Here is a 26,875-nt window from a genome sequence, read left to right as displayed (position 1 = left end):
ATGGAGCAGACTGAGAAATCAAAAGTATATGCTGAAAAAGAGGGGTAAGAAATAAAGTCCTCTGAACAGTTACAACTTTCATTTCTAAAGTCTAGAAATTAACAAAGGGAAAGGGAGATTTTCTTTTTTGTTTGAGAAATTTGATTTCGAATATTTACTTGGATATAATAGAAGTAATTCAGTTTTTGTTACTTAGGAATAATTTGTATAAGAGAGTCAAAATAGTTTAAAATATTACTATATACTAGAATTTATTTGACGTTCTTAAAAATACCTCAATAAGATCAATATTTAATACAAGGTCCATCTGCCATAATCAGGAAAGTAAGAAGTTTCCTGTTTTGCAGGATGATGGGCTGTTTACTAAACCAATTCTATCTTTCTCACAGTGATACATTATCTTGTTTCTTCACCATTTGTCTCAAATAACACTTTTTTAAAGCTCTTTTAAAAGCCTAGAAAATGACTGAGTAGCCAAAACAATTGTCAAAAAGTAGATCTATATTAAATGAGCTAATTTTGACAGATAAAATTGAAACATATTTTTCAGGATAATGGTTGCAACCAGCAATGCTTCGCTTGGCCAGTTACTGGTTGTGAGATCACTTTACCCCTTCTAACAGCTTTGGTCTCTGTATTAGGAAAACTGACAGGTGCCCAGAGACTGAAGTGTCCTTCTGTCAGAATCAATTCTTCATGTGTGTTATGACTAATGGCTAAGTAATACACAAAAAAGTATTAGTAAACTTATTTTGCTAACGAATAATAACAGTATTTTTTTTATATTTCTGATTTTCCCTGCATCTATACCAATTACTTTATATATAGTATTTAATTTGATATTAAAAACAATAGTAAGTGGGGTTACTATAAAATTTTAGTCAAAATTCAAGCTAATTAGATTAATACAAACTTTCCTGCTTAGTGCATAGTTTCTGAAAAATAATCATAATATAATTTGTAACTGTGTCCTAATATTTTACAAATGAAATTGAGTCCTTTAGAAAATGTTCATAAGTGCATTTTATGTATTATCATATATTCATGACTTAATTTTAGCTATTTGATTGAGACTTATGAAGTATTTAATAATGATTTAATTATAAGTAATACTTGAAATGTTTCAGAAGTAAATTAATGCTGATTAGCTGATGAAAATAATACTTTTTGAATTGAAGCAAAGGATATAAAAGTTAATTCACCTAATTATGAACATTTATGAGACTATTAAGAATTCATGTCCTAAGTGAAAATTTTAGACAGTGTTTAAAACTCTCTAAATATTTTATCATTTACCACATCACTACTAAATTCACAGAATAATAAAAATAGCTAGTATTAATTGAGTACTCATCATGGTCCAGGTAGTATGCCAAGCTATTCTCAGGTATTATCTTATTTAATACTCACAATAAACTCACGAAGCAGGGACTACTGCTCCTATTTGACAGCACAGGAACAAAGGGCTAGAAAGATTAAGAAACTTGGCAAAAATCACACAGGTTACAAGAGGTAAGGCCTGGACCAGAAGCCAGATCTTTCCATTCCAAAGGCCAGTTTCATCCTCTGAACTATACTGCAGCCATCTCTTGGCAAAGGAATTCTCTATATCTTCCACAGAAAAACAAAAATAAATTAAGCCAAAAGAAAATTCATAATATATATTGGTCTAAAATTTTTAGGGCCTCCTTTACTGGTCTTAACAATCGATGTCAATAAACATGATTTAATTGATTATCGATAGTCTTGAAAGAATAAATTCACTTCCTAAGGAGGTGGAAAATAGATTACTTAACTACTAATGCAACTTTAAACATTATGACCAAATAACCAACTGAAGTTAGTTAGTTATATATCAAAGCATGTGAAGCTATGGAGGTTACTTTCAGCCGTACAATATACCACATCAGGACTAAGATTAGCTGAAGAACAGATTGTTCTTTAGCCCCGCTTATGAATCTCAGAAGAAATCAGCCTAATTTTATTCATAATATCTAAGAAACTTCGTGATTGTTCAGAGAGAAAGAATATTTCAAAAATTAGAGTTTTTTGGGTTTTTTTTAAAGATTATCAGTTGTAAGCAACCCGTTCAGTGCAGGTTGATTTTGAAATTGGAAGTAACAGCATATAAATATGATGGCACTAATACATTTGCACTAACAAGAAACATTCTATGAATAGAATTAGCATATTCCCATTAGACTTATGCAGTCAAAATTTCTACTTCTTGATCCCTAAATAGATCATATAACTCAAGAAGAAATTTTATGTATTACACATAAAAAAGGTAAACTGTTAAAATGTATGCAAGTTATGTTGTTTACAGATAGCATTAAGCTTTCTTAACACATTACTTTTTTATTTAATTATCTTATGGGCAAAACTTTAAGGACTCTTAGAAAAGATAAAGCTCTGCCTTTCAAAGAAACCACTACCATCTCCCAATGACCAAAAGAAGTTTGACCGCGACTTTGGCATCTCCACTTCTTTTCATGAGATACATAATATTGTTCGGAACAGAAGCAAAATTCACAAGGTGATATGGCTGGTGGTGGTCTTGGGCTTGGTCTTACTGGTGACATGGCAAATCTATAGTCGCCTGGTCAATTACTTCATGTGGCCCACCATGACGTGTGTAGAGGTCCAGTATGTGGAAAAGATAGAGTTCCCAGTTGTGACATTTTGTAATTTGAACAGGTAAAAATTACCCTTTTAATAACAATGTCTCTATAACTTTGGTAGTATAACCTTTCTTGGATGACTGAAATAGAGTTTTATTATGCAATATTTAACATATGCAAAATCATTTCAGTTCTTAAGTTGTACTTAAACACACAAATTGAGGGAATAGAAAGCTTACTGATTTCTTCTTTCACTTACTGTTCTTTTCTTCCTTTTTTTAATCCTTCCAGAATTATATGGTAAGCAATGCACTGAATCCTGTGGTTTAAATAGATGTAAGAGTCTTTATACTTGCACTTTACAAGTTTGTTAATCAGTGAAAAAAAGAGAGGCACAATCACAATGCAATATGTACGGTAATCGTATGATACAATAAAGATATGAACAGGGACTCTGAAAGCACAGAGAACAGGTTACATTTTCTGTCTGGGGTTCATGGAAGTCTGAGAATTAAAGAATGACAAGGCAGTTTCTAGATGGAGATGAGGGAGAACCTGAAGAGAGAACTACTGTGCTGAAGTATGGACATTCGAGATGTTTCGGTGTGTACATGATAAGATATTTAGTGAAATAGAGGCAAGGCCATTATCATGAATGTTTGACATGTGCAGCCTCACAGGGCCCTGAGCCCAGAAGAGTCTCACACTTGGTTTAATGTTCTGCTGTCACTGTCTTGAGCCCTTGAATACAACTTCCTCCAGAAAACTGCAGTTCACTGAATTTTTCCACACCAAGTGCGCTGTGGAAAGGGCAGCTTTCCCCAGGAGGCCTTTCAGGCAGTCCCGTAGTTGGCAGTGGTCAAGCCTGAAAGATCATATACAGCATTTTCATCTTGTGGGGGTAGCAGTGGGAGAGATGGAAAGTTCCTCGAGAACCACCACTTATCAGCTATTTGACCATGGACAAGTCACTAACGTCCTTAGCTTTTATTTTTGTATGTATAAAATGATATAATACTATTACCTACTTTACATGTTTACTGTTGCATTAGATGAGGTAACATATCCGCTATTTTGTCTCACTCCTGAAACATTCTTTGGACAAGTGCTCAATATATAGTCAATATTATAGCATGTTTCACAAGAATTTAAGAAATATATCAAGGTCCCCAAAATAAAAACAAATCAACACCTCCAAAAGATGTTTAATACTATTGCCTCATACTATTTTAAATTATATGTGTTCTAACAAGAGCGAAGATTAGTTGCCGGTATATCAAATTAAAAGAAAATATATGTACCATTTCCAAAATGGGAGTGTAAGATGCTCCACAAACCCTCTCCTTACAGAAACAACTATAACTGCTAATAATTTATTTTGGCTAAAGCGTTCAAGAGTTAATCCTAGAAAATATACACAAAACTCAATAGCCATAAACTAATAACTCAATTTGAAAATGTTATAAGTACTTGAATAGATATTTCTCTAAAGAAGACATACAACTGGTCAATGAATACATGAAAAGGTGTTCAACATCACTAGTCATCAGGGAAATGCAAATCAAAACCACAATTAGACATCACCTTGTATTTATTAGGATGGCTATGAAACCATGAAAAACGATAAATACTGAAGAGGATGTGAAGAAATTGGAATGCTTATACGGTGTTGGTGGGAGTGCAAAATTGTGCCTTCTCTATGGAGAACAGTATGGAGGTTTCTCAAAAAGTTAAAAATAGAACTACCATATGATCTAGCAATCCCACTTCTAAGTATTTATTCAAAAGGACAGAGGATTATTAGGATCAGGATCTTGAAGATATGTTAGCACTCTCAATGTTCACTGTAGCACTATTCACAATAGCCAAGATATACAATTTAAATGTCCATTGACAAACGAATGCATAAAAAAGTGACGTATGCATACAATAGAATATTTTCAACTTTTAAAAAGAAGAAAATCCTATTCAATGACATAAGCCAATCAAAAAAGCACAAATACTGCATGATTCCACTTATGTGAGGTATCTAAAATAGTCAAATTTATAAAATCAAGAGAGCAATGTTGGTTGCCAGGGACAGGGGAGGGGTACATGAAAATAAGAAGTTACTAATCAACAGGCATAAAGTTGCATGTATGTGATACAAATAAGTTCTAGAAATCTGCTCTAAACATAATGCCTATAGTCAACAATATCGTATTGTACACTTAAATTTAAGAAGATATATCTCATGATAATGTTTTTACCACATAAAATATTTTTTTTAAGTTAGCAGGAAAAAAGAGAGAACCATTATTTCTACTAAATTATTAGAATATAATAAAATGTACCTAAATATATTACAAAATAACCATTAAAGGTACATGAAAATTGTCATGAGGAAAAACAACAAACAAAATATTTATTCAAGAAAATCTACTAAATCTCAATAGTAACATCAAGAGCCTGTAGAACTTAAGCCACAAACCACTTTCTTCCTCTACCTTTCCATCTTGGCTTGAAAGAAGCTAATACTAAGTGAGTTTGGCCTAAAAGAAATGAGTCTTGCCTTCTAGTTTTTATTCAAGGGCTATAGCATGTCCCAGAAGATGCAGTCTAGGAAAGGCAGGTTACCCGAAGTTTTGCATCCAGTCCAGCTCTAAATTTCAGATGAGTGTAGTTAAGAAGTTGGGGTTTCCTTCATGTGACTCCTATTTACAGTGTGAAAACTCTACCTCAGGCGTATTAGACTGAGATGCTCAATCACCAGTGCCCCAGCGTGCTCACAGGGCGGAGGTTCCACAGTGAGAGAGGCAAGTTTAGAAGAGCAGAATCTGTTACCTTCCCGGAACCCAGCTTGTAAAGATTTTTGTTTAGTGGGAGAGCAGGCCCTAAGAACACAGAACTCTGAAGCTCTCCTTAAGGGAACTCTGCTTATAATAGTATAGTAAAGTTCAAGTCTAAGAGAACTTTCAGAAATGATAAAGATTTTGTTGGTAAACAGTTGAAAGGAGCCTAGTAGATCCATGACAGCAACAAGCTAAACGACAGGCCAGCTGCTTTTCTGGTGAGAATCCAGGAAAGAGACACAGGAGAAGAGTCCTCCTGGGGTCAAAAGAACTCTGTAAGACTGACATCAAAATAAACTTCTTAAGGGGCCAAATTTAATCGAATCAGATTATAGAGCAACTTATGCCCCAGGGTATGAAGTGAATAGAATCGAAAAAAAATATTTTTAAAATACTGAGCCCTAAACTCCCCAAATTTATCTACACATCCAAAAAGATTAATGAACTTTAAATAGGAAAAATGCAAAGAGATGAACAGCCAGGCACATCATAGTGGAAACATTGGAAGCCAAAGAAAAAAGAGATTAAATATTCTAGAAATTATAATTGCAGAATAGAAAAATTCTTAATTTAAGAGGATTATTCTTTCTTAGGTGACAACTAAAGCATCGCCAGTACTATAAGAATGAGACAACTTCAATTCCCAAGGTCTAATTTTACAGATAGATTCTTTGGACATCAGTTCATGAGTATCTTATACAACATTGTTCATAAAATTATTGACAGATCAGAGAAAGAACTCAAGCTGTCTACTGTCTGGTTCTCAAAGCCAAAGTTCTTCAAACTTTTTAAAAGCTTTGAAAAACTATGTATGCTACTTGCATACTTTAAATTGATATCTAAATTTTTAACCATAACTTTAAATAAGTTTGTCTTGTTTTTAGATCAATAATATTGTAAATTTCGTGACAAAATAGCATAAGGATTGACTGCAATAGGAATAAATGTTTCACATGATTCCATAAAAATTTAAGTACTTTATTGGATAAAGTATATTGAAATAAAGTATGTGAATTATTATCTGTAGACTTTACTTAAATATTTCTGGAAGACTCACAGAATAATCCAGTTACATTTAAAATAACAAATTTCATTGTATTACTTCAGGTCTTCTTAATTTAGAGGGCCTCAGTAGAGGCCAAAATACCTTGTTTTTAGTGCTGAGCTTCACCCTAACCAGAAATACGGGCATAACAGGGTAAGATAAAGTGAAAGGAGACTTGATTAGCTTTAATAATTAATCAAGACTCCCCTGAAGCAAGCTACAATTTAATTATGCCCCCTTAGGAGCTCTGAGCTTGTTACATACAAGTATGCTTTATATGCTAAGATTCTGTGTTAGGTGACAGGTAAATACTCCTTTATAAACAGGAGAAGGAATATTGTGAATGCAGACTCATTTTTAAGATGAGAGGATCTGGAAGTTTATTCCCTTAACATTTCCTGTTCATGAGTACTCTCAGGCACTCGCCCATCCCAATTTGAAGATCATTGTTCAAACTATACTGCCTTCAATTCACAAGAGCAAAAGTAAAGCTTAATTAGTATTGCAATTTACTTTAAATTACTAGCTAGGGACTAGAAAAGAGATCTGCTGACAGATCCTTATTCTTAAACTCCTTGTGCTAATCTACCTTGACAGCAGAAATGGATCCCTGAGATGAGGAAATTTTGCCAAGAGACTGGATTATTAGGAGGGATTTACCTTTACCGTGGTACCAGGTGCCTATACAGAGTATATGGCAGCTCAAAGCAGATTGTTTTTTAATAGTCTCCTACTCCATATGACAAAATTATTTTCAGTAATGATCATAAAATTAAACAAATGATAATAATGACCTATATATACTATTCCAGTAAAAAATATTTACAAATTAAATAAGTATAATACAAAAATAGGAAAAAAATTAATGTATTAGTATTTTTAAGATTAATGTATATTTGAAATAAAAAAGAAAGACTTTAATAAATTTTTTTAGCAGTGATAAATAATGGCTTTGTGGTTGCCATTTTTCAGCCTTTTTTTCTGTACATTTGTCAATTCATCAAAATTAACCGTAGTATTCATGTTTAGGAGACAGCATAGCAGATTGTTAGTCTAGCTTTATTCACAATTGATTGAAGAATACCTATTAATTTTAATTTTGAAAAGTTTCTTTCATATGAAGTAATGGCTATATAAGACATTCAGAAGAATACATTTGGCAGAAATTCATAAAAATCACATTTCACAACAAATTATTATCTTCCCAGAACCTATTGCAAATTCACAATAAATTGCAAAACTGTTCATGACTTTATTTCGAGGAGATCAATTTTCATGGCTTTCAAATGTCTCGGTGTCAAAAATTTACTAAAATATCTTCACCACATAATTCATCTTAAATTTCCATTATATTTGGTAAAAACAACTCCTGAGACTTGTTTTCTCCTACTAATATCAGAAAAAAATGACTGGAATCAGTACTAATGTTATCTGATCATGGTTTTAAGGCGAGTAATTCAAGTTGTTTCTGCATCTTTACAATAATTATTGTGTTTCTTTGTTTATTCCAAATCCACTGTTTAAATGCAAAAATATATGTTAAAGGATTTTAAATAAAAGAATCGTAGATGTGGTTCCATAGTGTAACGGTTAGCACGTCTGCTTTACACACAAGGTTCTGGGTTCACTCCCCAATGGAGCCACGGTCCATGGTCTACAGGCATGCCACCCTGAACAAGCCCGATGTCTGATCTCAGAAGCTAAACAGGGTCAGGCCTAATTAATCCTTGGATAGGAGACCACCTAGGAAGACCAGGTGCTGTAGGCATAAATAATAATAAATAATAATATAATAAAAAGAAAGAATCATAACTCTCATGCAAATATAAAATGAACACATGTCAAAGATTTTATTAGTTATTGAGAGAATTGTAAGATATTAAATTTAGCTGACAGGAGAATGCAAAAGTAGATATTCTTCCACATTTTCCCTCTACAAACAGTGATTTATATTATATAAATTTCTTGTTAATACATGGTAGACTTAGATTTGTTTTAATGGGTCTTAATAAAGAGTTGAGTTAGGCATCAACTTGGACATCAGATAAAATATTTATCTGGGTGATATAATTTGGGGAAATGTATTTTAGAGGCCTTAACATACAATATTGACAGATTTAGCCATTGGTTACTCAACTGTATAAAACAGATCAATGTATTTCTACTATTATTTTCTTTTACTAACATCTCACCAGTAGGTTAAATAAAAGAATAAGGCAAACTATAACTAAGACATCAAAAAATATATACTTGGAAGGGTTTTGAAATTTGAAGTTGAAAATAAATTTAAAGCAAAACATTTTGGTTTTATGCTAAACAATACAACGCACAAAATTTTTTACTTTCTTTGTTCCAAATATTGTTATATTTTATTCATTAAGTTTAATTTATCTACTTAAATTACCCTTGTGGTCTCAACTATTATCAGTATAATTAAAAAAAATTAAAAATATTTTTAAATGCACTTCGCCCCTTTAACCTTAGTCTATTATATTTATACCTCCTATACATGTGGTAATTCCTTCATTTTTCTGCATAATTATTTTAAAAAGAATCCAGTGAGCATTGCCCGAGGCGGTATTAACTTCCCCCATGTGGGGTTCCAAAGTCTCAGGGTCTGCTGTGGAGCATATCCTTTCAGTCATTCAGAGTTAGAAAGCCAAAATGGGTTAAAGGTCTGTCATTCAATTTAGGACTAACAGTGTTCTTCTCTTCCAAAACCATTACTAATGTAGACTATCAACTCCTCAAAAGATCACAAGAATCACTTTTGACAAAGAAAACTCTGTTGTTATATTATAGTTAGGTAGAATACCATGATGATGGAAGGTTAGGTGTGTCTCTAAAGAAAGGCAAAGTCAGATGAGGATATTTATAAGGTTCTAGACCCTGGGTTAGTGGCTTTATGACAGCCTTGCAAGGCTCAAAATGGTTAAGTGGAGTGTTAGAGGCTGATCATGAAAGCAGTTTATTATCACTAAATTAATATATGATGTTAGTTTTTTTTTTTCCCCATTTTTGGTTTTGTATTTGCCCTACCTTGACTAAAGAGAGTCTAATATGGCTTGTCTGAGAAAGAAAAAATACATAAAAGATCATATAAAAGAAAGTGAAAATAAAATACAAAGTTTGGGACCTAAAGGAAGCCCAGGAGTGAGGTTACACACAAATCATGTACCACACGGCCCTCCCTGTACACTTACCAAGAGTGGATCATACATTTCATTTCATGTTTTGAGCAGTCAATTTGAAGAGAGAAAATCTGTTTAGTTTCAAAATTTTTAATACCAAATACTAATCACATAGGAATATAAGATATGCAAATAAAGGAATATAAGGTATGTTAATAAAGAACCATGCATAATTCAAGGCAGAAATTGCTCAGCGAAATAAGGGAATAACAAATTACTTATTGTAGTTACTTCAAATAGATTAATTCTGTTTCGATTGTCAGGAAAACACTTTGCAGTAATAAAGCATATATTTAATGAATATTTATTTAACACTCACTATACTCCAGATACTCTTCTCAATGTTTTAGAAAAGATAAATTAATCATCAAATAACATTCTGAAGGAGGTTATATTAACATACACCAACTTCAGAAGTGAGAAAACCAAGTCACGGTAAAATAGAATTTGCTAAGTCGTACTATTAAGTGGCTGTAACAACCGTGGCTCATAGAAACAGAATCACCATGAGTGACATAAAATGAGGAGTGTACTATAGGGATTAAGCCTCACAGAATCACGAGGTCTGGTAAGCAGTCTTTGTAAGACCATTGCTGCTGTTTCTGGTTGGGGTCTGAAGTCAGCAAGGTCAGCAGCCAGAAAGGGAGATAAATTTTAAGTGAGGGAAAAGAATAAACGCTGGAAATGTGTGTCTCTCTTTTTACTATCACCCATCTTGATGGTGACTTGTAGGATAAGTTGACACATTATCCAGGCTGCACTCTCTCTTGACCCTGAATTTGAAGAAGCTAAAAGAGGAGATTGGACAGGAGCTGGAGGAAATACAATCCTGGCTATTGGCCTTTACCACAAGTTGAGTCAGGAGATCAACCACAATGTATGTGAGTGACCATAGCTTCTGCCCTACAATGAACTTCAGATTGTAACCACATACATACAAGGAAGGAGATGTTGGGAATTATCGTTCCAGCATAGCCATGCAGATACAATAGAGTGGTGGAGATATGATCTGAACCCAGGAAGTCTGGCTCCTTAGTCTATAGTCTTGATGACTATACATTTCTACCTGTCCCGTTATTCTGGGTCCTTATGAGGATCGATCAGGATGTATTCAGATAGAGGTCTGAGACGTATTCCAGGTAAACGAAATTATATGTAAAAATACAAGGTAAATTGCAGGATGTGACAAAGACCTCTTAGGAATCCAGTTTTGCTTGAATGTATTATGAATAAGGGAGAGTGTAGGAGAGAAGCCAGAAAAGTAAATAGGGTTCAGATGTTTGGTCTCTGTCCTCCAGGTAATAACAAGTTTTCATTATTCTAAACAATATCTTTATTCTTACTAACAGGTTCCAAACAGATGCTGTAGCCAAATTTGGTGTTATTTTTGTCTTATGGAATATTGTATCCAAAGTCCTCCATCTCCGAAAAATCGGTGTGAATTCCACTAGCGCTAAAGAGCCTATTGATTTTCTTGAGAGTCAACAAAACTTCAGCATTACAGAGTTTGTCAAGAAAAATGGTTTTTATCTCAATAATATCACTTTGTTGGAATGTGACTTTTTTGGAAAGCCATGTGGCTCACAGGTAATAATTTGATATTTCTTCAAATATCAGCAATATAATAAGCTACTTTATTGAACTATTTCACTTTAAGATAAAGTTTACTCCCATGGGCAATTAATTTATATTTTCTCAGAGATTATGTTTCATTAGCTCAGCCTGATGATGTTAGGGAGTGTGGAATACATATGAGCCATGTTTCCTTTATCAAGTACTTAGATAAGAAAAGGTAGAAAACAGCAATCTTCCAAAAGAAAAACAAATTTAACACAAGAGGATGTTTCAATTTTTTCCAGTCAACATATTCCAAGATAGTATTTTCATTATCATTAAACAGCTAACACTCTGTCTGCTTCAGTGCTTGTGGAATTATATTAGAGATTATAGAAAATGAGAAGACCTCAGCATTTGACTATAAAAATCATATATGTATTTCTCTAACAACTCATAAAATTTTGGTTCTATTTATATAATTAATCTGCACTTAAGATAAAATGTTTGAAATATCAGGAAACTGTTAGAAAAAGTGTATGCAATTTAACTCCTTATTTTTTGTATCAGCAAATCTGTAGCACATGTTGTTAGGTCATTCTAAGCAAACTCTACAAATTCATGTTTCTGGGACACCCTTCCTTATCCTGTTGATAGCTTTTTTTCAATAGCCTCTTTCTCATACAGTAAACACAGAAGACATCTGAAAGAGATGAAACTCGACTCTAAACTCTTAATTTGGAAAAGAAGCTCTTCTCTGTTGCTTTTTATTTACCAAAGTGTTTAAACTCTTCATCAAGGAATTTTGCATTAAACATGACTTTTTCAGTTGCAAATTATAGAAACTTAACTCCATCAGCTAAAGAGTAAAAGGAATGAATTAGTTTAATTAACTGGAAACACTAAGAGTGGGACTGGCTTCAGAAAAAGCTCCACCAAGGGTCTCTGAGACTAGTATTAACATTCTGTTTCTCTTTCCATTTCATTACTCTAACTGGCTTATTTCTGTATGAGTTCTCACACAGAGCCAAGATGGCTGCTGACTCTAGCCTTCCATTACCATAGGTTAGCACTCCAATATTCACTTACTAATCCCATGGAAGATTCTGATTAGCTCTACTTGGGACACATATCCATTCCTGAGCCAATCTCTGAAAGGAGGCAGTAAAGTACTAAGATTCGCCCAGCTTGTGTCACATGTGCACCTCTGTAGTGGAGGTAGATGAAGGAGGAGGGTCAAATAAACAGAGTAATGTGATAGTTGCCCCATCATAACCATGTAGGATGGGGGAGGGGTGGCTCTTAAAGAAAGAATGCTGAAAGAGTTCTCCATAGGTAAAAATATATTTGCATAAATCCTTAGTAAATATAATACAAATAACTTTTAAAGTAATTTGTGCTTCTTTCCTCCACTGTGTCTTCCCTTGACACAGTAGTCTCACTCTTTATCCAGACACCTCATTCCATTTTACTTCTACTCTCAACTTTCAAGTCCACTCCCTGGACCCTTCCACCTTCTTTGGCCTCCAGGAAGCCCATTCCCATCCTCCTCCACGTTTCCATACTCTCTTGCAGCCAATTTGACCAACCTCCCTTCTCCTATTTGACCAGTGTCCTTACATCCTTTCCACAGCCATGATCCTCACCTACCTGATCCAACACAAGCAGTCCATTCTCCCCCTCCCCTACTCTCACTCTGGACAGTCTGTTTGTCCACAGCAGGGCTTTGGACCTCCAGCAAGCACACTGCTCCTGGAACCTTGGCTGCTGTCAAGCTCACTGCCCAGCCAGGCTGGGGCAACCAAGAACTGGGTCTTTGGGGTCGAGGGTTGGGTAATATTTTATTAGGCCTGGCCAGCACCTCAGAGGGCAAGGCCCCATGTCCCCTCCACCAACCATGCTGCCAGACACAGTCCCTTTCCTCCTGAGGCCAGGAAGTCATAGGGCTGAGGAGACGGAGCTAGACCCAGGCATGTGGGGCACAAAACAGAAAGAAAAAAAAATGTTTTGAATATATGATAAACTATATATGAAACTGTCTCAATTAGGTAAGCACATATAATAATATGACTAGTGCATATTATTAAAAAATGAAAACTCATTGAAAACAAACATAAATCACTAAATTGTCTATTCTTTCTGATATTTCTGCATTCCCATGTAGACATCTGTGATTTAAGGGGAAACAAGTCATAGAAATTTAAATTTAGAAGTGACCAAAATACCAAACTGATTGTATTTTATTTGGTTCATTTCCATATTGGAGGATTTTGTACATGTCTTCACTGAATATGGAAATTGTTTTACTTTTAATCATGGTAAAAATATCAAAGCAATGAAAAAAGTGAGCGTCTCTGGAAGAGGCTTAAGCGTGCTCTTCAATGTCAATCAGGTATTGCATTATCTTAAACCCAGCCAGAATTTAAGTCAAACAACAATGGACAGGGATTTCAAAAGACCTGATGAGAATATTTTGTCCTGTTAAGTTGATCCTACAAGTTGGATATTATTTTGGTTTCGTTTACTTAGTCTAGAGTCCTATGGATGCAAAGGTGACTCAGAGATTAAAAAGAAATTTAGAGGCATAACCTGGAAATGTTTAGCTACTACTGACTACCATTACTGTGACTCTAGGAAATAGTCATGCCACAAAATAAGAAAACCAAGCATTTCTAAGTCACGGTGTACATAATTAATTTAAATAATAGTTTGCATTTTAAAAATATTTTTATAGCATATAAATAAGGCAATATACTTTAGAAAGCAGCCATACATAGATATTTGACAAATCATAAAATCTATAGTGTAAAAGTGATGAAAAAAATAACTGCAATGTAAAAGACATTTTATAAATGGACTTAGTCTAAATCTAGTTTCTGAAAATACTTAATTGATCTAAAAAGTTCTAAGTATTTAGGTTTTAGATGTCCAGATACCTAAGGAAACCAGTGTTGCTACCTTCAAGAGTACCTGATAGAGCTCTCATTCGAGGTTAAGTTTCACCTTCTGTTTTTCACAATCAACTTAGTATTACACATTTAGTGGTATTAGATTCCATTGTTGTAGTTTTATAAATGAGTATTTGGAAATGCTGATGAATTAAGTATCCAAAATCTCACAATCAACGGCAAAGATGAGAAATAAATTTAGTCTCCCCAAATCCCATCAAACTATCTCACCTCCCAATCCAGTGAATGAAGTCACTGCCTACTTTCAAAGAGTTTCTCTCAAGGTACATTTCACAGCTTCCTCTTATATTTCATTCAAAATACTTTTCTTTACATTTAAACACAGCACTATACAGTGTAATGCATGTACCCATGTTTGTACACCTATTTAATCAGTATTTTCAAGTTATTTAAATATTAGTCATATGGTCATTTCAAATACAATATTATAATCTTACAAGCCAAAATTTCCCAAATATTTTTTGAATGCAATTAAAATCTGTGAATTTAATACAACATACCATTAGTAAATGTCATTAAAATATTTTTTCATGTTAGCTAGTTAAGAATTTCTTAGAGTCATAAAAGGCCAGAGACAAATAGGGTCTCGAGTTACAAATGGAATATTAATCATGTTTATTAAATGTAATTACATAAACAGTTATCCTATTCCAAGAAAAATCACCATATTCAATCTTTATAAACTGAATTTATAACTAATAGAAAAGTCATCAGAAGTTTAGTCTTAAATTTCTTCATCTGACATAAGATTTATAAACCAGGGCGCTGGGATTAAAGAAATAACATAAGCCTTAACTCTTATGAGAAAATTTGAATTTTAAATAAGGCTAGAGATTTTTAATTACAAAGAGAAAAAGAGCGCCAAACCATTTTCTAAAACAAATGAAGCAAAAAGAACAACCAAGGAGGAAGCAACAAAAAAGCAGTTAACTAAGGAGAGAGCCAGGGGAAATCAGATCATTGTAATGTGTACTAACGCATTCATCTAAGGTGAAAAGCGATCCATAGAAAACTGGCAAAGCCATAACATGTGATTCAGCCATAAAAAGTATCTCTTAGGTGTTTAATTTTTATAGTTTGTCTATAAAAAACAAATTAAAGACTGACATGGAATATTTTAAGTTAAGTCAAATGCTTTCATCTGATGTTAAAACTAAATCTCGAACTTGTATAAAATTGATATCAACTTGTAATTGGGGGATTGGTGTATTTTTATTTCAGGAGGAATTCACTGATGACCCCATCCTTGGTTTTGTTGATGCTGGGATCATCTTTGTTATTCATTCATCGAAGAAGGAGCCACAGTTTGATGGTATAGGTTTGTCCTCACCTGTGGGGATGCATGCATGCCTAACGATCCACCAAGTGAAGGTAAATACTGGGAAAACATTGTAGTTCGAGGGAATTAAGTGGGGTAGTGAATGTCTATATGCATAAATAGTACTTTTTATTAGAAACCTCTTTCTTTCATGCCTTTAAAGCACTGCTGAAAATTCCACAGTTTTATTTCAGATACTTTTCCTTTACTAGTAGGTACGTATTTTGTAAAAACAGTGAATTCACATATACAATGCAAATGAAAGCTGGGAAACCTAGCAAATCCAAGGTAACTCTAAATTTCATTAGAGATAGGAAGGCTCAATAAATATGAGGAAATACCTGTGTTGCAAAACTCTGTGTTTTCTCTATGGTACATTCTGAGAACAAGAAAAATAAAAAATAAGTGGAAAGAGCAAAATCTTGGAGTCAGATATGTCTGCCAGGTTTCCATTTGCCAGTTGCTTGGATGACATTTCCTTTTCAAAGTTATTATGAAGTTCAAGTAAAATCACATGAAGAAAGCACCATATTGCTGGGTACATAATAGGTGCTCAACAAAGGATATTTTTGGTCATGTTGTTGTTCTGTAGGTGAGCTGATTAAAATTCTAACATATCATTTCTATAAAAGATAATATTCTTTTTATATGAGTCAATTTTTAGAGCAATCAGTCTGCCTAATTTTATTGATTTATTATAGGTAAAGAGCATTTGGGACTTATGTAAAAGGACCACTATTATTCTTACTTTCAGAGATTTTTCAGGTTAGTAGAGTAGGCAAAACAGGCAAATGTAGTCAAATAAAAAAAAATTAAAGACCTCTGAAAGAAAAGTAAAAATGCATATCAGCCTCTCTTCTTTGGGGTATAAAGGGGTGGATTGACTCAGATAAATCTCCTGAACCAGGTATTTATTTTATCTTATGACGGTTCATCAAGAATATCCTTGGGGAGAATGCAACCCTAGCATCAAGCTGCAGAATTTTAGTACCTACAGCACTTCTGGTTGCTTGAAGGAATGCAAAGCAACACACATAGAAAAGCAGTGTGGATGTTTACCTTTTCTGCTTCCTGGTAAATAAAGAATAACAGCTTTCCCCTCATTTAATTATATTTACTTAATTCGAAACATGAGAGGTCAACATATTATAAAATTGCTTTTCATTCTTATGAAATTCTATGCTGGAAAATCATCTACTTGGCAAAAACAACCTCAACTTATAGGTTTTAACTTAAAGATTTATAACAGATTTCTGGAAAAGAAAATTGCATTATTAGGGCCAGTAGCCAATTCTTATTTTCAAAATATAAAATTCGGTGCTCTCAAATATCTAAAACTGCTCATCACAGTTTTCTCAATAAATCTTACCTACCCTGAATAGTTCATTATGGGAAAACTCTTTTCTTTGTGTCTGAAAAAGAAACTCTAGAGCCATGGATACTTGAGACAAGCATTGAACAAGGAACTAGAGCAGGGTGGGTAAGAGTGAGATTCTGACCCAGGCTGCTCACCTCAGTTCCACAATTTCTCATCTATGTGGCTGTGGACTTAACTTCTCTGTGTACCTGTTGTAGAATGGAGAGAATAATATTGTCCTAATTTGCACGGTTGTCATAAGGATGAAACAAGTATGTAAGTGTTTTTAAAAGTGCCTTGCTCAAAATACATTCTATTTACTCTTTGTATATGTTTATTCAGATTTTTTTCATCCTTCTCCTCTAGCATATTTATAAAAACAAAAATGGATGGACCTAGAGATCATTATGTTGAGTGAAATAAGTCAGACAGGGAAAGATAAATACCATATGATTTTACTTATATGTGGAATTTAAGAAACAAAAAGAATGAACTAATTGAAAACAGACCTACAAATAGAGGACAATCTGGTGATGGCTAGAGGGGAGGGGAGTGGGGGGCTGGGAGAAAGGAGTGAAGGGTTAAGGAAGCACAAATTAGTAGTTGAGAGATGGTCACGGGGAGCACGGCATAGGGAATGCAGTTAGCAATAAGGTAATAGCTATGTGTAGAGCCAGAGGGAAGATAATCAGGGGGATTGTTTCATAAACTATATAAATATCTAACCAATGTACTGTATACTTGAAACTACTAATAAAAAAAGTAGAGAGTGTATTAAGAGTAAAACCGGTTTGGCTCTATAAGTTTGCCACTATGGCCAGCCTGTGTGTGTGTGTGTGTGTGTGTGTGTGTGTGTGTGTGTGTGTCTCTCTCTCTCTCTCTCTCACACACACACACACACACACACTATACTACACTACTCTAACACACAGATATACTAATGCTACCTCTGCTCTTATAAGGATGGTCTCTACTTGCAAACCATATCTTAGGTATTTTGAGAATCATCATTTTAATTTTCCTAGAATTCTGATTACCGGTCTCTGACCCCTCCAGAAACTGCCTTTCTATAACTACTAGCTCTGACTCTGACTTATCTTTCCTAATTATCTTTCCAAAGTTACTAGGAAAAAGTCTAAATTGATAGATGGAAAATAATGTTTATAATTTTAAAATGTATTACTTGTTACAAAACACAAACAGAATACTAATATGGACCAGAAACTAGGCAAGATGAAATATAAAACACAAAGCATGGCATTTGCACCAACTTTAGGATATGCCAAATTCTTTCATGATAATATTTTATTTGATTTGATTATCACATATCCCCTCTAAGTTTACTTATAGATGAGGAATAATTGAGATATATAGACATTAAATGAAATAGCTGAAGTACCTCCACTAACAATTTGTGGAGACAGTCCCAAAAATCATCTCTTCAGGTACGAATTGTTTCCAAAATTTCATTGTTCTTTGTAATGAGAATAATAAGAGACATATTTTGGAGAGGCTTTTTACTTAATGTTGGAGGGAGGCTTTTGTTGTTTCATTTTGTATTTTACTTCTTTTAGTTCTTTCACAAGGAGAACTTCCTTATAGTTAGCCAAATTGTAGGTATACATTCTCTTTTGGTTATTTCACAGGTCACTGAGTAAACATGAGGCTAACCCCAGAGACCACATGGATTATAGAAATAGACGAATAGTGTACTGAGGTACAAAATCTAGGGCCTTAGAGTCAGCATGGGATTACATCTAGCTCTGATACATACTGACTTTACAATTTGTCTCAATGTCCACAGCAGATGCTTAATAAATACTGATACTTAACTTGTCTCATCTTGTTACTTGAAGGGCAGCCCACCAGGTGCATGTGGTGAGTATGTGTGTGCATGTGTGTGTATGTATATATATTTGGTTTGATCACACACACACGCGCACATAAATAACTAAACAAATAAATAAATAGATAAATAATAGATGATAGAGAACAGAATAGAAGGTGGATGGAATGAGCCAAGATCTCCCCCTAACTGCTTGGGTGAGCTGCTTCTGAACCTTAGTTTCTTCATTTGTAAAATAATGATTCCACATCACAAAAATCTCAAACACAAAAATGAGATAATAAATGTGAAAGCAATTTTAAATTTCAAAGCTACAAACATTTTAAAATTATTATTCTCACTTAAAAGATTTTAGAATGGTGTAGACAGATGGAAAAAACCTTGAAATCAACAAACAAACAAAATCTTCTTCCCAATGTATGTATTCACAGGGTATTAGCATTTTTTCATATATATATATATATATATTTTTTTTTGCAAAGGAGGGATAGATGAAAGAATGTATGGAAGAAAGACATGTTTGTAATTATGTCACTTAATAAAGTGTAAAGCTTCTTTAGTCCCATGTATTCTTTTTAAGGAAATGGGATAGAGTGTGACCTACAAAAGTTTTACAACTGTATTTCTCCTGCACTTGGTAAGTGGCTTAATTTATTTATTTTCAGTATTTATATGAAAGTTGTCCAGAATAATACAAGACACAAAATTAAACTATGAATAATCCATAAATGAAACAAAGTAGAGACTATAAAAGGGAGTATTTCAATATTCTTAATTGAACCGTAGCTTACATAGACAGAGTAAAACAAAACACAAAACCCTCTGATTTCAGCATACATTTGAATTACAGATATGCTATGACAAAGTAACAGCAAGAGAGTTCTGGTTTTTATTCCTAAATTTATGGTTTTTCTTAATTTTTATACTTTTTTATAATCAAACAACTATTGTTTTTTCTTACTACATAAATAAAGAATGCTTGTTGTGACTGGTTCGAACATTACAGAATAGCAGAAAATCATGTGAAAATTTATATAGATGTTGTGTCATTCTGGGATTTATGTGACCATCCTTTCTTTATTCATTTCATTATACATACATTATATATAAATTCATATATAAAAATTTTACATAAATCTAATTAGAACTATACATGTCATATTTATTGGGGATAACTTCTTAATAAACAGCAAATTATTTTGCTTACATGTATATCTCTTACCTTAAGCCCCAACCAATGTTAACACCTGGTATATTTCACCATAATTTTTTTACATATGTAACTTTATATTTACAACTTTGAGTCATTGGCTATTTTATTAAAATGGAATTGCATTATGTACCCTTCTATAAAGCTTGCTTTGTGGAAATATATCCAGGACAAAAGAAATAGATTTAACATGTTCCTTTTAATGATTGTAAACTATTTCATAGCATGGATGTGGGTAGAAGGAGTCTTATAGTTTTTCTAGCTTAAAAGCTAAATATGCAGAAATCATATTACTGAAAAACAAAGTTAAAGTTATGTTGCCAAATTTCTTGTGATTTCCTATCCCTGATGAGGGCTGGAGGTAAAGTTTGGGGTAATAAATCATTCATGCAGTTCTTCAGGAAGTGTTGTGGGTAATGGAATCAAAAGAATGTGGAGATGTGTGTGTGTGTGTGTGTGTGTGTGTGTGTGTGTGTGTGTGTGTGTGTAATTGCATGTATTTGTGTGCATATAGAGTAAGAGTAATGGTTATCATTAGTAGTCTTAAAAAACCAGAGGTGTATGTAAAATCATGCCCTGAAGGGGTATCAAAGTTTGATGAAAACAAGCCCAAAGTTGATTATTAATCAAGGGACCTTGGTGAACAAAGCATTCATAAGAATAAAGAGTTTCAATAACAAAACCACAGGAAAAGAACAACATGAATGTCTACCAAGCGTGAGGAGGTGTGAGATTGGACACTGGGAAGTGATCCAAAGGAAAACTCCAGATGAATACCACCTCCTTCTGGGACTTTTACCAGTACTCTCTTGCAAGAAGAGCAATAGGGGCCAAGAAAGGGCAGAGGACAGAGAACCTATGTGGCTGATCTTAAAGTCCTTAGGTCCACAGAAATTAGGCTTTCTAAATACCTGGCAGTATATTTCATACCACTACAAGTTGAGAGAAGCTCAAGGTTAATTTTAGTTTAAACCTTAATCATTGCCTTTCAGTATTACATTTGAATGTTCTTCTCAAAGTGACACAAGTTCACAGCAATAATTTTCCATTTTTCTCCTGTCCAAATGTCTGATATTATATGGAAATATGCCCAGAGACTTTCTGGAAAGAATTTCTTATTTCTAATGAAGATCTGATTCCAGTGAATCAATTAATTTAAGGAGAACAAATCCTATGTTTTATATTTGTCTCCTTTGCTGTATTTATACTAAAAACTAAATAAAATATAAGCACCTTTTGTTAAGAAAGTACATGAAAACTACTTTTTTTTTTAGCATTGAGGCAAAAGGATACAATTTTTTAAAAGCTCTGTCTTCCCCACTGCAAATACCCTCTTCTCTGAATATACTGTCCTGATTTTCTTTTCAGAGCACATTGAAGTTAAGAGATTGTATACAATGAGAATACATAATTCTAGTTGCCGTGTTCCTTGTGAAGAAACAGAATATCCTGCTACTATTTCTTATTCCACTTTTCCAAGTCAAAGAGCTTTGAAACATCTTTCCAAGAAGTTGAATCAAAGCCAAAAATACATCAGGTAAGCTTTCAGTCTCATAAATTATTTGTAATTAACACAAATTCTTTCTCTACTCGAAACTTTCAAAGACTCAGGAAATGAAATTCTGATCAAAGGAGGCAATGGATTCCATCACCGAATTAACAATGAAAGTCTAGAATTTTAAAAGTAGATAAGACCATATCTTTCAATTCTTTAGTTTAATTGTATGAAAAGTAAAATAAGGCCTGCTTGAGTGATTTGCTCATCTTACCATTATTAGCCCAAGTGGGAAAAATAATAAAGTTTTAATGTCAGTTAATAATAATATCAATTAATGTTTTAAAATATGAAAATTCTTTACCTGTATATTATGTAGTTTGAGTCTCCTAATCACTGTATAAGGTAGATAGAGCATAAATTATTATTCTCATTTTACAGATGGGGAAACTGCAGCACTGTGTTTCAGGTAACTGTCTTCCAAATATTGTCAGTGGCACAGAAAGAAATTATGCCCCAAACCTATGACTCTCATCTCCATGTATTTTTTTCTTCCACAGAGATATAGAATTCTGATTTTGATTAGTCGAAGACTGGATTAGCTTTTTCGGCAGCCCCATGTTGACTTTTAGAAATTATAAGTCAAACTTCATAAAAAACTCTTTCAAAATCAAGGAGCAACCTTTATGCTTTTCTTTGTTTTTTATTTATATTTTTAAACAGAGGATGTGAAATAGCAGTATAGTACATTGGTGTTTATACTTATATTTATTTCCACGAAATATTCTATCTATTCAAAAGCTGATTTACTTCTGCAGAGCTAGGCACCTAACTTTGAAAGCATGTTTTAATTCTAGCTTTAGCCTGATATTTATTTTAATATAACTTTAAAAAATGGTGTCCCTGCATAAATGCATAAACAATAAAGTGATTTTTACAAATCAAGGAGAAAAAATATTTTCATTGAGACAGGGCTGATAGGGTATGATTTCAAACAGCAGAGAAAAAGATGTAAAGCTAGAGAATTTGAAGTTATATCTTTTTAACACTTCTTTCTCCTACAGATGTCTCTTTGTATTCCATTTTAATATCAAAAACTAATTTACTTACAGTACTATTCCTGTTATATAATTAATTATGACTGAGAAGAGCACTTTGTGTGAATTAAAGTTGATAGAGATTTCCTGAGTTTTATAATTATTTAATAGGCAGAGAATGCAAACATGACTTTAGAGACATAATTGTGAATCAGAAAAGAAATCCATGTATAAACAAGTTGATTCTAAAAAACATTGTTTTTTTCCTAAAACTTACATTATTATTGTAGAGGGAAAGACTTTTTCTCTTCTTCTCTTCTACTTCCCTTGGTTGGTCTAATAATTAAATTGACATTAGACAGATGAATAGGAGAAAAACGAATTTAATTTCATAAGTATGACAGCCCATAGAAATATGAGACTCAAAGAAATGACAGGTGCAGGCACCTTTTATATCTTTCAGACAAAGAAACAATAAATTTGTGAAAAGTTGACAAGACAAAAGGGTTTGGGGTTGGAATAGTAAATTAGTGAAGAAGTAACAAGGTTTATTTATACAGCCTCTGGGCCCTGAACTCCCAATCTCCAGGGATGATAATGTTTTTTACCCTCATGGAACACGGAGGGTACTTTTTACGTGGGAGATTTATTTCTGCTTTCAGTGGGACAGACGACGGTCAGAATGCCCTTTTGCACTGGTAGTTTCTTAAGTAACTTTAATTCAAAATAATCAGTATGCTGAAATGTCATATTTTGGGGTGGCATAGTCTACTCTTCTTCATTGTAAGTCTACAATAATCTTATCACATCATCGATGTGTGGGGACCTTACATTGTTGTGAATATTGAAGGCCATTACTAGGAAGGCTAAAGTAAGTAGCTGAACAAATGCAGCTTGGCTCAGGGGCATGCAAATACAGTCAATGGTAAGAAGTCACTCATATAATTAAGAAGCTGGTTTATGCAAAAGTATCATAAATCGAATAGTAATAAATCAGAAAACACAAATACAACTTGTCTGGAGAGCAGACATTAAAACTTAACAGCAATACGATTAAAAACAAAGCAACCCTTAAATTAATCATGAAGCCTGTATGTAATTTTTCTTGTAGCAAAAATCAACCCCAGACTTTGACCAATCCAAGGACTCATGTAGCAGTTGAAAAACTCCATTGAGAAGATAATAAAGAGATTAGCTTGACTGAAGCAGGTGTGTGAAAGTCAATGTAAGAGCAAATTGTAGCTGAATTTTGGCCAATTTCATTAGTAAAACAAGTGAACTTTGTAAATTGTTCTGTTTTATTTTAAAAATTTTTCAAGTAAAAATTGTATAAAATTGTTTGTTTTGTGCAAATCTTATTCCTCTTAATTCAGCACACACACTCAAATACCTGGAAGCATTTCTTTAGTATTTGTAAATGTAAAAGAAAAACACTCACTATCTCTTTGGCACCATCACCCCTATTAAAATTCAGATTTTACTATGTAATTGTGCATCTCCTGACACAAATAAATATTCTTGAACCTAAACTCTGAACAATTTCACTAACATCATGAGGCATAGACTCAATGAGACCCAAATTTCTGGGTGAGTCACCTGCCTGAGAGAAGTTGAGTAAATATAACAATATTTTTGTAGGTGATGAATTTATCTTCTCTCAAAAACACAGATGGATAATGCTTGGAAATGATTATGAGTTTTGTGGTTGGAAATTAAACAGCATTATCAGTGTACATGCAAATTAGGAGCACAATGGATGACAAAAATAATGCAGTATTACTAAAATTTCTGGACTTCCAAGACAACATTATTATTTTCTTCACTTAGACAACTGTTTCTTTATTTGTAAATATTATAATACTTCTTGATTATCTACCTTAACATAGTACATTATTCTGTTACTCAGAGCCAACCAATGGAAATTAAACATATTATTGATATATTTTGAATTGACTATATTTCAAAATATTGATTTTGAGAACTGTAAACAGTAAGGAGAGTGATTTATAGCTATCTTCCTTAGATATATTAAAGAACACCCCACAATTCCAGGAAATATTGTTAATAGAATACATTCTTAATGACAATTATTATTGCCAACTGAAAATTTACCAGGTTATTGGTTTTCACCTTAGCTTATAAGACAGGTTAATATTTATCTATTTATTAATTGATTTTATCTTTAATTTGTTCCCTTATTTGTCCATTGGTTTAATCTTCCCTTATATATTAATGACATAAATGACTACATTTATTGTATACCCAGTGTAGTCCAATTCTTTAATAAATTATTTAGTTTCTCCTTGTCATAAAATCCTGACTTTAAAATTGTGACTACAAGTAAAGAAGCCAAGACTCAGAAAAACCATGTGGTTTTTCTAGGATCACATAAGTTACAAAGGACAGTACCAAAATTTGAATTCAAACTAGACATGTGTTTAAATATTTGTAAGTAATCTGCTCCATACATATTTACATTTAATGTTTTTTTTCCCAATTTCTCGGGAATGAGGCATAAAAAAATATTGGGCCTGGAGAAAAATTATTTTCCCTAAATACCAACATGACAAATAGTGCCTTCCAAATGAAGGTATTATGATTAGCATTAAATGCAATGATGGTGTAATGTCAAATAACATCTGAACCAAAAATGAACATTACATTTGTTAAAATGGAATTAACAGTAGTGCTGATAATCTCGAGCTAGATTAACTCTGTTTTTAATCCCCAGAGAGAATCTTGTAAACATTGAAATAAACTATAGTGACCTAAACTATAAGATAACCCAGCAGCAAAAAGCAGTGAGTGTGTCTGAATTACTTGGTGTTATTTAGTTGCTTCTCAATGTTTAAACAATTTTCTATCAGTTTTTTTTTCTTTTGTATTTAAAATTTAGTTTATCGATGGAGGAAAAGAATCAATAGTGCTCATCATTCACCTGACATTTAATCGTCATAACTCTAAAATCCTGACATTTAAATCTGACATTTTCCCACTCCCTGTATACATCTCCAGCAGACCTCACAAGCTTTCACAAAGAAAAGGCTGATATTCATCATTTCATACGCACATGCAGCACCTGACTTTCCCTTCTGATATCCCTCTCAGCAAGTAACTATTGTAGAATGTTCAGTAGTTCTACCTGTGAGTAGAATGTTAGCCATCTCAGACCTTCACCCAGAAGTCTGCCCAGAGTGAACTGAAAGAAGATCCCGAGCAAGCAAAATTCACCATAATTTGCCACCACACTGTGCTCACACTGCTTCATTATACGGTCCTTAACGAACTTAATTGCTGATTTCCTACATCTCAAGGCATGTTCAATGAAGTCATACTGGAGACAGAAGAGGATATCAGAGTCAGGGAAAATAGCAGCTGAGCCCCAAAATAGGGAGGAAATATACAAATTCCTAAAAGCATGTGGGAAAGCCTATACTTCGCCATGATTTATAATCCTAAGAATGGCCCAGAGTGATGGGGAGAAGGTGAATAGTGTAATATCATTTGAAAGGCAATGCAAGAGTCAAATTCATACAGACAAAAAGTAGGACAGTAGTTGCAAGGGGTGAGGGAGAGGGAAATGAGGAGTTATTTTTTAATGGATACAGAGTTTTAGCTGGGAAGATGAAAAAGTTCTGGGGATGGATGGTGATGATGATTACTTTGTTGTATACATTTTATCACAATAAAAAAGCACAAACAATAAAGATAAATACAGGTTTAAAAAATTTCTGAAGAAGATGGCAGTGTTGTGTTAATATATTTTAGTTTAATGAAATATTACAAATATTTAAAAAGAAATCATTTGGACACTTAAAGTCACAAATTGCTTAGAAATTTTTGTCAATGAACAACATCATCACCCAATAACACCATCTGAATGTCCCATTTCTACTCTTCATTAGACACATGGAAATAAATTTGTTATTGTCTAAGATGTTTTATAAATTTGTCTATATTTAATATCCTCCAAAGTCTTTGAGTTAAATTTTGGATACAGATTTTACATTTGCTTTTCTCTCTCTTTTTTGAATATTATTTTAAGATATTATTAATTGCTATTGTTACTTTATCTCAAACTTAAACTAATATAATCAACTCATCTTCACATGATATCGGTTATGATTAACTTATAAGGTTCAAATAATTTAAATTCTAGTGAAGTTTGATTTGCTTTTTATCAAAAATATGATTTATTCAATTTCTCTATTGGTTTTATTACAGCAGATGTTGGTGGTCAACTGGTCTATTTTGTGGTGCAAGTATGATTACAATTATAGAAATTCTTGAATATATATTCACTAATTTCTACTGGATATGTATTTTCTTCTTGCTGAAGATACATGGGCTCATCCACTTCAGAATCATTTGGGGAATAAAAATAGCATAGAGGAATGCTGA

The 26,875-nt window shown here is 33.3% G+C and overlaps 1 protein-coding gene across 1 annotated transcript; it reads left to right on the top strand.

Moving 5' to 3' along the window:
- ASIC5 (acid sensing ion channel subunit family member 5) lies at positions 1 to 26,875 on the top strand. Its single transcript, XM_016138631.2, is given in 12 exon segments — positions 1 to 37; positions 2,388 to 2,697; positions 11,038 to 11,275; positions 13,509 to 13,634; positions 15,433 to 15,581; positions 16,455 to 16,603; positions 19,313 to 19,369; positions 21,311 to 21,479; positions 25,206 to 25,297; positions 26,699 to 26,713; positions 26,716 to 26,814; positions 26,817 to 26,875. Coding segments are annotated over 12 exon segments (1,500 nt in total).

This window comes from Rousettus aegyptiacus, unplaced genomic scaffold (assembly GCF_014176215.1).
Source record: "Rousettus aegyptiacus isolate mRouAeg1 unplaced genomic scaffold, mRouAeg1.p scaffold_m13_p_16, whole genome shotgun sequence".
Lineage (NCBI taxonomy): Eukaryota > Metazoa > Chordata > Mammalia > Chiroptera > Pteropodidae > Rousettus > Rousettus aegyptiacus.
The sequence above is the reverse complement of the archived record's forward strand: the minus strand, read 5'-3'. Positions and strand labels throughout refer to the sequence as shown.